This window comes from Tamandua tetradactyla, chromosome 3 (assembly GCF_023851605.1).
Source record: "Tamandua tetradactyla isolate mTamTet1 chromosome 3, mTamTet1.pri, whole genome shotgun sequence".
NCBI lineage: Eukaryota > Metazoa > Chordata > Mammalia > Pilosa > Myrmecophagidae > Tamandua > Tamandua tetradactyla.
The window spans coordinates 15,655,197-15,669,811 of record NC_135329.1 but is presented as its reverse complement, the minus strand read 5'-3'; the positions used below and the strand labels follow the sequence as shown (position 1 = coordinate 15,669,811).

Below are 14,615 nucleotides of genomic sequence, written 5' to 3'. Positions count from 1 at the left end.
TAGAGGCTGTGCACTTGTGCCCACTGCTGGAAACCTGGTCCCCACATATGTACGTGGCTTGTCCTCCCACACCCCCCTTCGTGTTTTTACTCAAATATCAGACTAGGATGAGGCTTCTCCTGGGACACAATATCTGTGATTGAAATTCAAGTTCTGCTCTTTCGCGGTGTTCTGCTTGAGTTGGCATTCCAGCACGTTTTAGCAGATGGCATGCCTTTACCTCCTTTACTGCCCGAATTCTGGCGCCATGAAAGGTAGCACTGGGTTCCCTGCAGTGTCTCTTGCATAGTGGAACAGGACCCCAATAAATATTTGTTAAATTGATTCATGTAGTTGTTTAATGAATTCGTTTATATAAATTAATAGACTGTGAACTTTAAGCATATTTTTGATGATTTGGGCATATAAAAATAGATTTTAGATATCTAAAAACATAAATTACTACGTGAAAAATTGATTCATATAATTACATCTAAATTTTAAATTTCATGTATCTCATGACTGTTTGGAGAAAAATCATGGATTTAGAGATGACATTTAAAATATCTAAACCTGGCCAGCTTTAGAATATACAATGAATTCTTATTAATGAGTGAGAAATCAAAGGCCTGACAAAATGAACTGGCAGACACTCAACAGGATACCAACCAAGAGGAGGCTAATCAACTGGGTGCCAGCAAAACCCCATAGGCCATCAACAGGAGAGGAAAACTAGGTAGTTTCCTAGCATAAGAATGGAGGTTCAAATGCTTTGGAATTAGAGAAATGGAGCTTGAATACTGTTACATATCATTTTTAGCCCATTAAAATTACTAAATATTTGGAAATCAGAAATTTCAAGTGTTGGCAGAGATGGGTGGTTTAGAAGCAATCATGCATATCTCGTGCAAGGATCAAGGGCTGCTGCAGTTCCATACAGCAGTCTGGAAAGGCACTTTTCCAAATGGTCTTTCTAATTCCAAGTGATCCAGCAATCCTGCTTCTGGTATATTTCTCTAGCAGGTCATAATTTCACACAGAGGGAGGGGTTTCACTCACAAAATTTCCCATGGTAGGAAGGAGCTAGAAGCAATATGCTGTACAAGCATTTGCAGAAGGAAATGGGAGGGACCAGAAATATCTGTGATAGGAAAAATGCAACATATCCTGAGATAATGAGAGGTTATTGACCAGATGTGTACCCTAGAATATGAGATGAAGGTAAACCTATATTTGGAGTAAAAGCAAAAGATGAGAGTGAAGTCTAGAGAACAATATAATTATGGCATATTTATATATGTATCATATAAATATAGTGTGGTACATATAAAGCAATACTCCTCTTTACTAGAACATACCAATACAAAGAAACACCTCAGACCCATTAGAAATGGCATAAATACATGTGATGAATGGGGATGAGTGGGGGACAAGTATGAATATTAAATAAGATTTGGTTCTTGCAGGGAACTTGAGTGAAGGGAGATCCTAGTGAGAGGAGGGATATGTGGTGAATTACGGTACTCCACCATGCGCTGCTATTTGGAAATCCATCATTTGACAGCACTGCACACAATAATGTCTCATGACACAGATAAACAAAAATCTTAGTGTTAATATCCCTTCCCCCTCCTAACACAAAACCATTTAATCCATTAAAACCCTGTCAGCAATCCATTTGTGAAAACAGGTATGCTCTCTCTTTTCCAGTTTGGATAAATACTTCTAAATTATGTCAATGATGCTTTCCAGCTCTAAATACTTTCATTTTCCTCTGAGCCACTGCATGTAGTTCTCACTTCCCGGAATACTCCCCTCCTGTTCCCAACCCCACCCCTCCACCCCCAACTTTAAACTTAGCACTGCTTTCTTCCAGGATTCTTTCCCTGACCCTTTGAGTCTATATTAGGTGTCAGGTGTCTCTTTGTGAAAAATGCACTGTATTTTTTTCTTATTATTCTATGCATCAATCCATCTGCCTCCACTGGATCATGACCTTCTGTGGCGCCAGGACAATGTCTGCCTTGTACCTTCTGTTATCCTCCTTCCTAGAGCAATGCCTGTTTGTTGACTGGACAATCAACTGATTCCAGGTTTTATAGACATTAAGGAAAGGAGGATATCATTATGGGCTAGAGTTCAAGTCTCTCTCCTCAGACTTGAAGCAAAGAGGACGAGGCCTATGGCCATCTGTATTGAAAGATCAACTGCAGGGAAAGGGACCAGGTGGGAGATAAAGCTCCAACTAATGTGTCACCTAAAAAGTCACCACCGTAATGATAAAGTACTGTGGAGTGGGAAGCTACCTTAATCCCGGATACTGCTGCTTTCTCCACCAAGACAGTCACCAGTATAAAACCACGCAGGCTTTCTCCCCCAGGAAGTGAGAAAATGACGTTCAGGTTCCTTTGGGAAAGAGATGACCACAGGGTTAGAGAAATCGAGAGCCTGTACTGTGAACGCCCACTGCCCACAGGACCCCACCACGTTAGAAAACTGCAAGTTGAAATCTGTGAGCAACTTTCTCCTCTTCATAAGAAAAGCCGAGGACAAACATCGACCTACAGCAACATCCAGGGAAGAAAGGAAACGGATCACTTCAAGCCCAAGTTCCCCTGACCCGAGGGGTTCCAAAATCCAGCGTGATTTTGATGGTTCTCGACCAAGGTGGTTTCCACAAGGGAAAAGGGGGCTGGAGCAGGGGCAGGCAGCTCTCAGCAGCAAGCACAGCTGATTCTTCACAGGGACAACCCTGCAATGCTTCTGCCAGGGGCCAGGGAGTCTCAGAGTTAAAGTCACCACAGGCAACAACTAATCCCAGGCTCCCTCTTTGCAGGTAAGGAACTATGGCCCAGAGAATCAGAACAGCTAGTTAGTGACAGGACCAGGTCTAGAATGGCTTCATAACTAAGGTCATTGCTCTTTCTAACCCATTAGATTTTTTTTAGAAAATGCTGGGAAGCTGGGGAATGAAAGATTGTTCTAGAGGGATCATTTCTAAATGATCATGCAGATTCAAAGAGACCAGAGACAGATCCAGCCTACAAAATCTCAAACGCCACTGTATAGCTCACTTCTGCCTTAATGTTTTAAGCATGAGAAGAGTTAGAAACAAAACCAACGTGAGTCAGGAACGCCATTGTTTCAGCACAGTCATATTGGTGTACAGAGTGTTAGCATCACTCTGCCATTTCCCCACCTCCCGAGCTGCAGCTTTTACACTAAACTCATTTATTGAGCTTATGTTTTGTGATGGGAAAGGGAGCATCGACTCGGAGGCAAACTCTTCCTCCAGGGAAACTGAAACTTAAAGATAACTGGACAGGACTTCTCCTACCAGATCCCCAGATCCCTGTAATAACAGGATGTTTCAAAATGATCCTTCTGTAGCTATAGCAGCCACTGCCTGCCATATGTCCTTTCACAAAAGTTACGGTGAGAAGGGAGATTGTTTCAGACTGTTAGATTTCAGAGGGCCACAGAGGGCTGGTGAGTTTTCTTTTTCTAGAATGACTTATTTTGTTTTGTTGAGATTGGAAAATACAATAAAGAAAATTAGTTCTCTAATCTCTACCAGACAGAGACAACCTTCATTAACTTTTTGATACTTAATTTTTGGTACATTTCCTTCTAGTCTTTTTTTCCACGCATTTTTACACAGTTGATTTTATACTAAACATAAAATTGGGTTTATTTTCTTCTTTGTCTTATTTGGAGTTTTTAAAGTTGGCATGGATGCTAAGGAAAGTAAAAGATTTCTGAGAATTTACCTGATTTCCAGAGGTCTAATCAAATTTCAGTTTTGGGCAGTCATAGAGAAAAAAAAAAGAAAAGAACAATTCAGATCATAAATCAGATATGAGTCTACATATACACAGAGAAATTGGGAGCCTGTACTGTGAACACTCACTGCTCACAGGTGTCCACCACATTGTGTCACATGTGCAGAGGTACGCACATTTTGTGTGCAATGCACATGTACACACACACACACACTTCCCTTGTAGTATGGATGCACTGAGTCCACAATTCACAGATAATGACTAGACCCTGGGCCACTGTGTGATAAAAAGTGGGCCAAAACTCAACTCACATATCAGCCCCAGAGCATTTAGCCTTTGGCCATCTTGATAAATATCCTTGATCTTTTTTTAAAATTTTGTAATTATCACAAACCCAAAATTCTCTGCCATACCGTTCTACTCCTACTCTTCATTTAGGACTTGCCTTAGATCAGGTTCCACGCCCCACCTCCCCCCACCAAGTATTTTTCCTTATTTTTAAAGCCTCTATCAATGTAATTTTTCTGTGATCCTAAAGGATTTATTGTTTGTGTCACTATGACATTTGTCATATGCTGCTTTGATTTGTTATTTATCCACTTTGAGTGTACTTTGCTTCTATTTCTTCCATTTCTTCATAGAAATCAGCTTTTTCCAAAGCACTTCAAGGTCTTCAAAATAATAATTACCAAGAGTACCCAGTAAACCCAGGACTCCATGTCTGTAATTCTGAGATGAAACTGGCCGTGCAGTCTCACTGATTAGGAAACCAGCTTTTTCGTGGTTGTATTTTTTTACACTACCCTTCCGGTTCAGGCATTTTTCCTTTCAACTTCCCCCTCTCTCTTTCTCTCTGACTCAGAATTCCAGCTTATTCAATATTCAATGTCTTGGCCAGAATCATAGCTACACAGAAATTTATTAATCATTTTTTCCATCCAAATTCTGAACCAGATTCAGCAACTTCCCATGAGAATATGGGTGATCAATTAATTCATTAAAGTAGATTGGTCAAAGATGATAATTAACAATTGTATAAAACATAGAGCAAAGCGGTCCTTAGAGAGATGAGCTGACCCAATCTTGCTGCCTCCGAGGAGCACATCAATTAGTCCAAAGAACTAAGCTGTCCTTTGAGTACTTAATCCTTTACTGGAGATTCCCCTCATCTCCTTGGCAACCCCATGGTTGGGCACAGCCCCTAGGCTTAAGAAATTCTTCCTCACATTTAACTTTAATGCATCTTTAGCTGTTTTAGTGTGTCACAAAAGGAAGTACTATCTCCTGTTGTTCACGGGGAAAATTTCACACTTCACCACTTCTACACCATTCTGATTATTTTTTGAAATTCCTCCTCTGTTAGACTCAGGCTATTTCTTCTATAGACAAATGCCCATATCTCCCAGCCCAACTCTCAAGGGAATGGTGACAGCCAGGTGGAAAGCTAGACAGATATTATAATCAAATTCTCAGTGCAACATCCCTAGAGCATCTACTGTCCATTCATTTTCATTTGTTAATTTTTCCCCTCCATAATGATTACTTATTGATGTCCTTGTCCCTAATTTGACACAAATGAAGGACATTTATTAAGGAATAGTTAAAAAAATATGTTCGAAAGGATGGGTGAGTTTAATTATGCAGGAGCCTGGAAGTCAGGCTGAAAAATTCATATTTGACATGGAAGCAAATGAGAGAAAGTGGTCTGGGGCAATATATTTAGAGTGAGTTGATGGGAATATTTTGGGGCCTCTCAGTTTCCGACTTGTGATCAAGTTTACTCCCTTCTTTGAAACCTTAGAAGATAATATAGATGAGCATTCTTGATCACAACATAAATCAAAAACAAAAAGCCTGAGACTTTTCCTGTGAGGAAAGCAAAAGTTACAAGACTACTGCTTAATGTGTTTCAGTCTGTTTAGATCCAAAGCATTTTCTCTCTCTTTCTTACCCTTCTGGATTTCTTTTAGTCCAGTTTGTCAGCACCAAATCTGAGTGCACCAGGATAGGAGGGAGCCCCAAGCTTCTGGAGACTTCAACAAAGGGAAGGGCAAGATTTCTTGGCAGGACCTTTCGGATATAAATCCAGTTAATTAGCATAAGGTAGAAGGAATGCAGTGGAGGAAGTGGGGACCAAACTTGAATTATCCGAGTGGTCTGTGCACACATATTTCACACATCTTTTCCATCAATAATCTTGTGAAAGCACCATATATGAGTAAAAACTGCAGTATGTATCAAAATTATGAAATTGGAACTTATGCATACATATACAGTATAATATAACCTCTGAAAACTGCCCACCCAAGGAAAAACATTGCCAGGAAAAACCTTTAAGCTTAAAATTAGGTAGTGAGTTGTTGAGCAGAATAAATATATGTATGTATATATATGTGTATTATTATACACATATACACATATATTTATGTGTGTTTAAGTGTGCAAATGTGTGTATAAAATTGAGTATATATATGTACATGTTTATGTATGTATACGTCTATACTGATATTTATAGATATATACGAACAATGAACCATCTGTCAATCAGGGAGACCAAAACACCCTAGAGAGGAATAGGGAGATAAACCACCCCATCCTGTGTGGAAGCAGACTCTGCCACTCACTTCATCCACCCAAGAAGAGCTCCAAGCCACCTCAACACAGATGCCCTTTAACTTCTAAATTCTCAGAGGACCGCTCTGCAGAGCCTTATCTGCCCATAAATTAAGAACAGCTACCCATGCCCAGTGAGATCTCTATCCTTGGAAAAGGCTAAATTAGTCGAGCTGCAAAAGAACATTCTTGTTTCCCCATCTCCCATCTCCTTTCTCATTTCTCTAAAGACAGAAGTATCTATTGAAGAAGACTTTCTCCTGCCTTTGTTTTCCACCAGATTCTTGAATAGACTTTGGACATGACCCTTTCTTAGGTACAAAACAATAAAGGGTTTTAAAGAGTTTGGACATTCAAGACTAAGTTAACCTTTTCTCAGGAGGCAGAGGATGGGGAGGACAGTGGAGCAATGAAGTGCCTCATTAAGGAGGAAACCTGAAGAAAGTAAGAGATGGTCCAATGCAGAGAGGGGGCTCCCTGGTTGCCTGGAAGTACATGGACATACCTCAAAGCTAGTTTTCCTCACCTGTCACCTTCTCCACTACCCCTCCACCCTCCTATCCAAAATGATGGTTTGGGGGGCAGATGGGGAAAGGGGACTGTTTGATATGTTTTCTTGTGTATGTAGGTATCACATTTCCTAATAGCAGGCATGTGAATTTGTTTTTCTTTTCAAAGAACCAACTTTTGGTGTTGTTGATCCTCTTTATTGTTTCATTTTCTATTCATTTATCTCTGATCTAATCTTTATTATTTCCTTCCCTCTGCTTATATTGAGTTTAGTTTGCTTTTCCTTTTCTAGATCCTCAAGTTGTGAAGTTAAATCTCTGATTTGAGCTCTCTATTCCTTTTTAATTTATGCATGTAAAGCTATACATTTTCTTCTCAGCACTGCCTTTGCCACGTCTTATAGGTTTTGGTATGTTGTGTTTTTGTTTTCATTTGCCTCAAGATGTTTCCTAATTTCCCTTATGATTTCTTCCTGTACCATTGGTTAAGAGGTGTTGTTATTTTCTACATATTTGTAAAATTTCCAGTTCTGCTGTATTGATATCTAGCTTTTTTCGGTTGTGGTCAGAAAAGAGATGTTGTATCATTTCAATAATTTTTTAAATTCCTTGATACTTGTTTTGTGACCTAACATACGCTCTATTGTGAGAATGATCCTGAGCTAGAGGAGAATGTGAATTCTGCTATTGCGCAGAGCGTTCTATATGCATCTGTGAAGTCTGATTGGTTTATAGCATCATTCATGTCTTCTATTTGTTTATTGACCTACTGTCTAGATGTTCTATCTATTATTAGATAGTGATATGTTGAAGTCTCCTACTGCTAATGCAGAACCTACTATTCTCCCTTTGAATCTGTCAATATTTGCTTCATATATTTTGAAGCTTTGGCATTAGGTGCACGTATATTTATAATTGTTGTATTTTTGTTGAATTGACCCTTACATCAGTATATAGCAATCTTTTCTGACCCTCAAAACAGTTTTTGTCTTAAAGTCGATTTTATCTTATATTAGTATAGCTAGGTTATAATAGTAGGTTGAATGTGAAAGGATGGAAAAAAATATACCATGCAAATAGCAGGCCAAAAAACAGCAGAGGTAGCTAGACATGGTTTTTAAAAATAAAAAGTATGAAGAAACTTGTCATGGTTAGATTCATGTGTTAACTTGGACAGTTGGTAGTGCCCAGTTACCTGGTCAGGCAAGCACTGGCCTGTGCATTACTATGAGGACACTTCATGGACTTAAATCATGATTATGTCAGCTGTATCCACAGCTGATTGCATTTGTAATCAGCTAAGGGGAGTGTCTTCTGCAATGAGCAATGCTTAATCAAATCACCAGAAGGCTTTACAGGAGGATTCAGAAGAGACAGTCACTCTTCCTACTTCAGCCAGTGAGCCTCTCCTGTGGAATCTGTCCAGACCTTTTGTTGCAGTTGACAGCTTCACAGCCTGCCCTGCGGATCTGGACTCTTTCGTCTCCATGGTTGTTCAGCCAGCCTCTCCTGAGAGCTCACTGAGGAACTTCATCAAAGTTACCAGCTTGCAGCCTGCCCTAGAGACCTTGTACCCTTACATTTCCATGGTTGCCCAGCCAGCTTCCCTGAGAGTTCTCTGCAGAACTTCATTGGCATTGCCAGCTTGCGGCCTGCCCCACAGACCTTGGACTCTACATCCCCCTGGTTATAAGGAGACACTTTTATAAATTTTATATCTATGGATAAATTCTGATTCTGTTTCTCTAGAGAACCCTAGCTAATACAAAGCTGTACACTTTCTTTGTTTCTGTCTCCTGCCATAATCCAAGTGAGAAAAGAAAAGAGGTAGGATCAACCAGGCGAACAAAATGAACATGGGCTGCTCACCTAACCATGGAGTTCTAGAACAAGAATAATTCCCTGATTTCTGGAAAAGGTGCATTTATAAGAAATGAATGGAGCCACAATTTACACTGTGGATAATGGAATTCTAGGATTTGATGCCCAAGGTCTGGATCAGGTAGAAACTTAGAAATTTACCAAAAGATAAGTAAGTAAACAAATACAAAGATTCAGAAGAGATTTATGCAAATTATCATTAGACAGACCTATAATTGGCTAGATGGTAAGATGCATTAAAAATGTGATGTAAATGTCAATGTCTTCCTCAGGGGAGAAAAGGTCACATTAATGAACATCAGATCTGGGTTGTAGCCATAGCTTTTCCACTAACTTACTATGTGACCTTGGTCAAGTAATTCAACTTCTGCGGTCCTCAGTTGTCTATAAAACTGACTTTATGGGGCTATAAAAATTAACCGAGACAACTGATACAAATGGGAGGACAAAATGCTGTAAAATGTAAGCTATCATTAAATTTCTAATGAGTTCTCAGAACCTGCCTTCAAATGAGGCTCTGCAAACATTCTTGGAAGAAGATGACAGAGAAAAAAGATTTAGAACATAATAAAAGGGAGAAATGGCTCCACATTTCAAAGGAAATTAGTCTCATTAACAGGGAAAAAAAACTTTCGTTTAAATGGGCCCTTCCCCTTCCTGTAACGACATACAGGTAAAAGAATAAGAAAGGGTTACTTTGCCAGGGAAACAGTGAGGCGTATTCCAGGTGCAGGCAACCTGCCAGCTGACATGAGAGTATTGATTTGTCCCTTACCTGTGTGGCCTGCTTCTCTCCTTCCTGCCAGACATACCCCATGGTGATAAAGCTCAGGATAAGGTGGGCCAGACGTTGTTCCCGGTAACCTTTTAGGAACTGGCAGCTTAAGAGGGGCATCTGTTCAAGAGAAATTTCAAAGATTATCAAGAGAGAGAATGGGTGTGATGGTTAATTTCACAGGTCAACTTGGCTAGGTTATGCCATCCAGGTGTTTGGTCAAGCAAGCACAGGTCCAATTCTGACTGTGAGGGCACTTCGTAGATAGACGTGTATCTATAGTCAGTTGATTGCATCTATGGCTAATTGTATCTACAATCAACAAAGGAGATTGCTCTCAGCAATGAGAGGAGTCTCCTCATCTATTCAGTTGGAGGATCTTAAAGCAAAAGCTAAAAACTTCAGAAATCAGAAAGATTTCCTAGCTCTATTGAGCTATCCAGTTTCTCCTGCTGAATTCAACTTGCAGTCTACTCTACTGAATTTGTACTTGCCAATCCCCATGGGCATGAACCAATTCCTGTAATAAATCTCTTAACATTTACATGCATTCTACATCAACATATACGAATATCTGTATACATTTACATATACATATATTTCGCATGTACATATATTTACATATAGAACGTATATGCATATGCATCCTATGGGTTCTGTTTCTCTGGAGAACTTTAGCACAATGAGGACAAGGGTTCTATGACTTGACGGTCCACTGGGAAGTAAGGGAAAGAGTTACATTACAGAGAAGGCACAGAGAGTCTTTGTGCACACCCCATGCATCACCAGACCATAGGACACAGATATAAAGGAAGTGGTCCATACAATATTATTTAAGAAGTACCTAAGAACCCACAAATTCTCCCCATGACTCTGTCAGACTCCCTGAAGATACTACCTGGTTAGAGGGTTGTAGAATAATCAACACCCAAGAGATGATGTATTTCATAGGCTTCTCTCGTGACAACTCTTTCAACCCTGTCTTATGAAAGTGCGTCTGCTTACTTGGTATCATCTAACCTTAATCACAGTCCTGTGTGGTGGGTGTTACTATCTCCATCTGAAACATGGATAAAAGGAGGCTCAGCAGAGATAGGAATGTGACTAAATCCCTACGAGGAGGCCGCTGAGGTGGATTAGCTCAGCCCTTGTTTGAACATTACCAAGTATCTGGCTAGATCTTCACCTCTTCACGCCTTGTTTCCTTGTTGTCAAAATGGGCACAAGAACAGCTTTGTGAGGTTTCTATGAGATCGTCATTAAACGGAACGCCCTATACATAAGTTAGTCATTAGTGGAAGCTCTGCCAAAACAAACATCACCAGTTCCCCAACGTGCCCGGGTCACCCCTGCCTGCACTGGTTGACACCAGCAACTTCTGAACTCCAGCTTCCAAGCAATCTCCAACCCCTCGCCCCCTCACTCCCTCCCCAGCTAGACATGACCTGATCTAGACTTGGCCAGGAGCCCCTACCCAGGCGACATTTTTAACGCCCGTTTAATCTCCGGGAGTCTCCAAATGGGCGCGGATCTTCGCAGGACCGGGCGGTCTGCATTTGACGTCGTGGTACTTCCTCTGCTTTCCGCCAGGGGGCAGCCGTTCTGCATCTGTCCGCCAGGCCGCAGGCTCCGTGTTTCTTCCACCTTTCAAAAGCTAGCCCTCAGAGCTGTGAATTTAACTTGCCAAAACGTGTGTGTGTGTTGGGGGTTGGGTGCGTTTGGGTTTGTGGGTGTGAGTGGGCGTGGGGTGAGGGTAGCAGGTTGCTGATGGTTCTCAGAGTTGCAAACTTAATGTGCCCAAGACTTGTCGGGGGTGGGGGGTGCGTTTGGGTTTGTGAGTGTGAGTGTGTGGGGGTGGGTGCCGTGGGGGTAGCAGGCTGCTGAGATGTTGCATTTTAACCTCAACTTACACTGGTAAGTATAACAGCAGGTATTTATTAAGTACTTATTCTAAGGCTTTTACTCTACAATGTCTAAGACAAGAAGCTAAAAACTTCCAATGTAGGATATTATTTCCTGTTCCTGAAAATCCAGAGGACAAAACTGAAGCTCAGAGAGGTTGTGAGACTTGCCCCAGTCACAGAGCCTGAAGAGACTGAGCCAGGATGCTACTTCCAGTCGGGTGACCGCAGTTCTGTTTTCTCCCTACGTTAGCACTGTCAATAAAATGTGAGCCCCACGTGTACTTGCAAAATTTTTAGTACCCACATTGAAAAAGTAAACAAACAAAAAAACAGGTGAAATTAGTTTTAATAATATAATCTATTTTCTCTTATTTATCCAAATATTATCAATATACAATCAAAATCAAAATACTGAGTTTTTTTTTCATATATCTCAACCATCCATTAAGTATTTTGTATCTCAAGTTTTCCTAGCTGCATTTCAAGAACACTATTCAAATGGCTACTAGCTACCTACAGTGTACCCTTAAGGTAAAGAAACAAGGCTTACAGTGTAAGAATTTGAGAATTTTGCCACGCAAAGGAGGACTCCAAGAGATGTTCTCTCATGCAACACGCAAGGGGTTTATTTTCCACACATGTGTGGGGCTCGCTGAACACGCAGGAACAGAGAGCCCCGAACCTGGGTTTTGGGAAGCCTTTTGAGGGCCAGGATAAGGGTGTGGGGTTTGAGGGTTGAACATTAGTTACAGGTTCTGCTTTGTGCAGGAAGTAGATAACGAACATTTTGCAAGAAGCAGATAACAAACATTTTTCGCGCATGAGTCATGGGAGCTGCTTCTTGCAAGAAGCAGCTGTCTCGTGCAAAACTCCCTTACTCAACCTTCTCAGTTGCATTCTTAGATAAACTTTCTCCGGCAGTTACAACCTTGCATAACCAAGGCAGCAGAAAACCTTGCATAACAAAGGCAGCAGATAACCGCCCCTGGGAAGTCCCGGGTTGTTTTAGCCTGATGGGGCCCATAACTCTTTTCTTTATAAAATCCTTCTTTACATAAGAAAAGTTAGCTACTGTTAAGTTTTATAAAATCCTTCTTTACATTCCCCACTCCTTTTTGTACATATCTCTAATCTTAGAGATTTTCTGGGTTATTTAATACTGAGTACTGTTGTCTGATGAGCATTAATTTGACATTTCCAATCTGCCTTTGTAAAAACTGTATAATTCTATTTAGAATATATGGTCCTATAGTTATTATTAAAAGTAACACAATTAAAGGCCCAGCGAGAGCAGATAATAGCGTTGTCAACCAGGGGGACTTAGTAAACCAAGATTCAAACCACCCCTGTTGCGCCTCTCGTTCTTTTTGTCTTTCACGAAGGCGCTCTCTGAGTTTTGTCATGGACTCTTTAACAACACCCGAGTGATCCGCATAGAAACAGCACTGTTCTTTTAAAGCTGCACATAGTCCCCCCTCTTTAAGGAAAAGTAAGTCAAGTCCTCGCCTATTTTGCAGAACTACTTCTGAAAGGGAGGTTAGAGAGTTCTGAAGGGCTGAGACAGATCTTTCTATTTCATTTAAGTCTTGATCTATCGCGGCCTGTAATTGACTGGTTTGTTGATTGCTACGTACAATGGCAGCAGTCCCTGTGCCTATACCGGCAGCGACAGTTACCCCCAGAGTGGTAAGATTACAAGGGGTCACTAGAAAAGAAGGCTCCCCTGCTCCCTCCCAAGTTTTTATAGTCTTCCCATTTTCCCATCTGGATATTGTCCATTTCTAAGGCTTATGCGGGTTGGAATTGGGTTCCCCTGGGGGAAGGAGGAGAAGAAGTAGTAACCCTACGAACCCACAGCTTGAGAGGATTGTCAGTCCTTTCCAGTTTCCATTGGGACTCAGAGGGTGAAGGCGCAGGTTTGAGATGAGATGCATGGATCCAGGATGCGATGCCATCGACCTTGACTGAGGTGGGGGTGGTCAAGAGTACCTCATACGGTCCTTTCCAGTGAGGTTCAAGAGTCTGGACCTGGTGGCAGCGGACATAGACGAAGTCTCCCACCTGATGTTGATGCGGAGTTCTGTTGTCTCCTGGCTGGTAGGAGGTGGAGAGCTGCCGCCACAGGAACCACTGGGCTTTTTCCAAGGCTCGCAGCCTGTCAAGCAAGGGGGTATGAAGGGAACTATTAATCTCTAGAATGGAAGACATGTCCTTGACTGGAGTTGGCGCTCCGTATAAGATTTTATAAGGGGTTAGATTACACAAGAGAGCAGAGGGGGTATTTCTGGCTCTGAACAGGGCATAAGGCAGGAGCATGGTCCAATCTTTCAAGCCAGTCTCTAAAGCTAATTTGGTTAGGGTCTCTTTAATTGTCCTGTTCATTTTTTTTTTTTTACCTGTCCTGAACTTTGGGGTCTGTATGCGCAATGCAATTTCCAATCAATCCCCAATATCCTGGCCACACCCTGACTTACCTGGGCTACAAATGCGGGTCCGTTATCTGACCCTATTACCTTTGGTAGACCGAACCGGGGAAAATTTTCTTCCATAATCTTCTTGACTACAACCTGGGCTGTTTTTCTCTTAGTTGGGTAGGCTTCAACCCATCCTGAAAAGGTGTCTATAAAAACTAGTAAGTATTTAAGTCCATATTTTGCAGGTTTAATTTCAGTAAAGTCGACTTCCCAGAACTGCCTAGGTCGAGTTCCCCTTAGTCTTTTTCCATTAGGAGCTTTGGTGGGGTAGGCGTTCACAATTTGACACGCCTGACATTTTCTAGCTACGCGATCTGCCAGCTTTTTCCTTTTTGAGGCTGTCAGAGGGTACAATTCCCTCTGGTCTTGCAGGAGCTGCTGTAGTTTCCCTGTCCCCAGGTGAGTGAGCTGGTGGACCTGCTGTATGTAAGCTAGGGCTTCCGATTCTCCTAGGGGTGCAACTTCAGATAGTGTTTCAGGGGGTTGCTGGTTTTCTTTGGTTACTAGGACCAAGTTTATAAGGTCCCTTAATGCTGCCGCTTTTGCTTCTTCATCTGCTTGCTTATTACCCAGGGTTATTGGGTCAGAGCCTCTTTGTGTTTGATTTTTTTTTACCAGCTGAGGTTAATAGCCCTCTTTGTTGGTAAATTGCCCCATGTACGTGGGCAGTAGCAAAGGCAGAACGGCTATCTGTATAG

General features: G+C 41.5%; 1 protein-coding gene across 1 annotated transcript in view; it reads right to left on the bottom strand.

Annotated features, from left to right (window-relative positions):
- IDO2 (indoleamine 2,3-dioxygenase 2) overlaps positions 1-14,615 on the bottom strand; it is a 61,414-nt gene that overhangs the window by 19,645 nt on the left and 27,154 nt on the right. Inside the window, exons 3-6 of the mRNA XM_077152566.1 lie at positions 9,540-9,659; positions 5,713-5,831; positions 3,750-3,764; positions 2,286-2,385 (exon numbers count right to left, since the gene is read on the bottom strand). Of these exons, the coding sequence (XP_077008681.1) occupies positions 2,286-2,385; positions 3,750-3,764; positions 5,713-5,831; positions 9,540-9,659 (354 nt within the window). The remainder of the gene's footprint in view (positions 1-2,285; positions 2,386-3,749; positions 3,765-5,712; positions 5,832-9,539; positions 9,660-14,615) is intronic.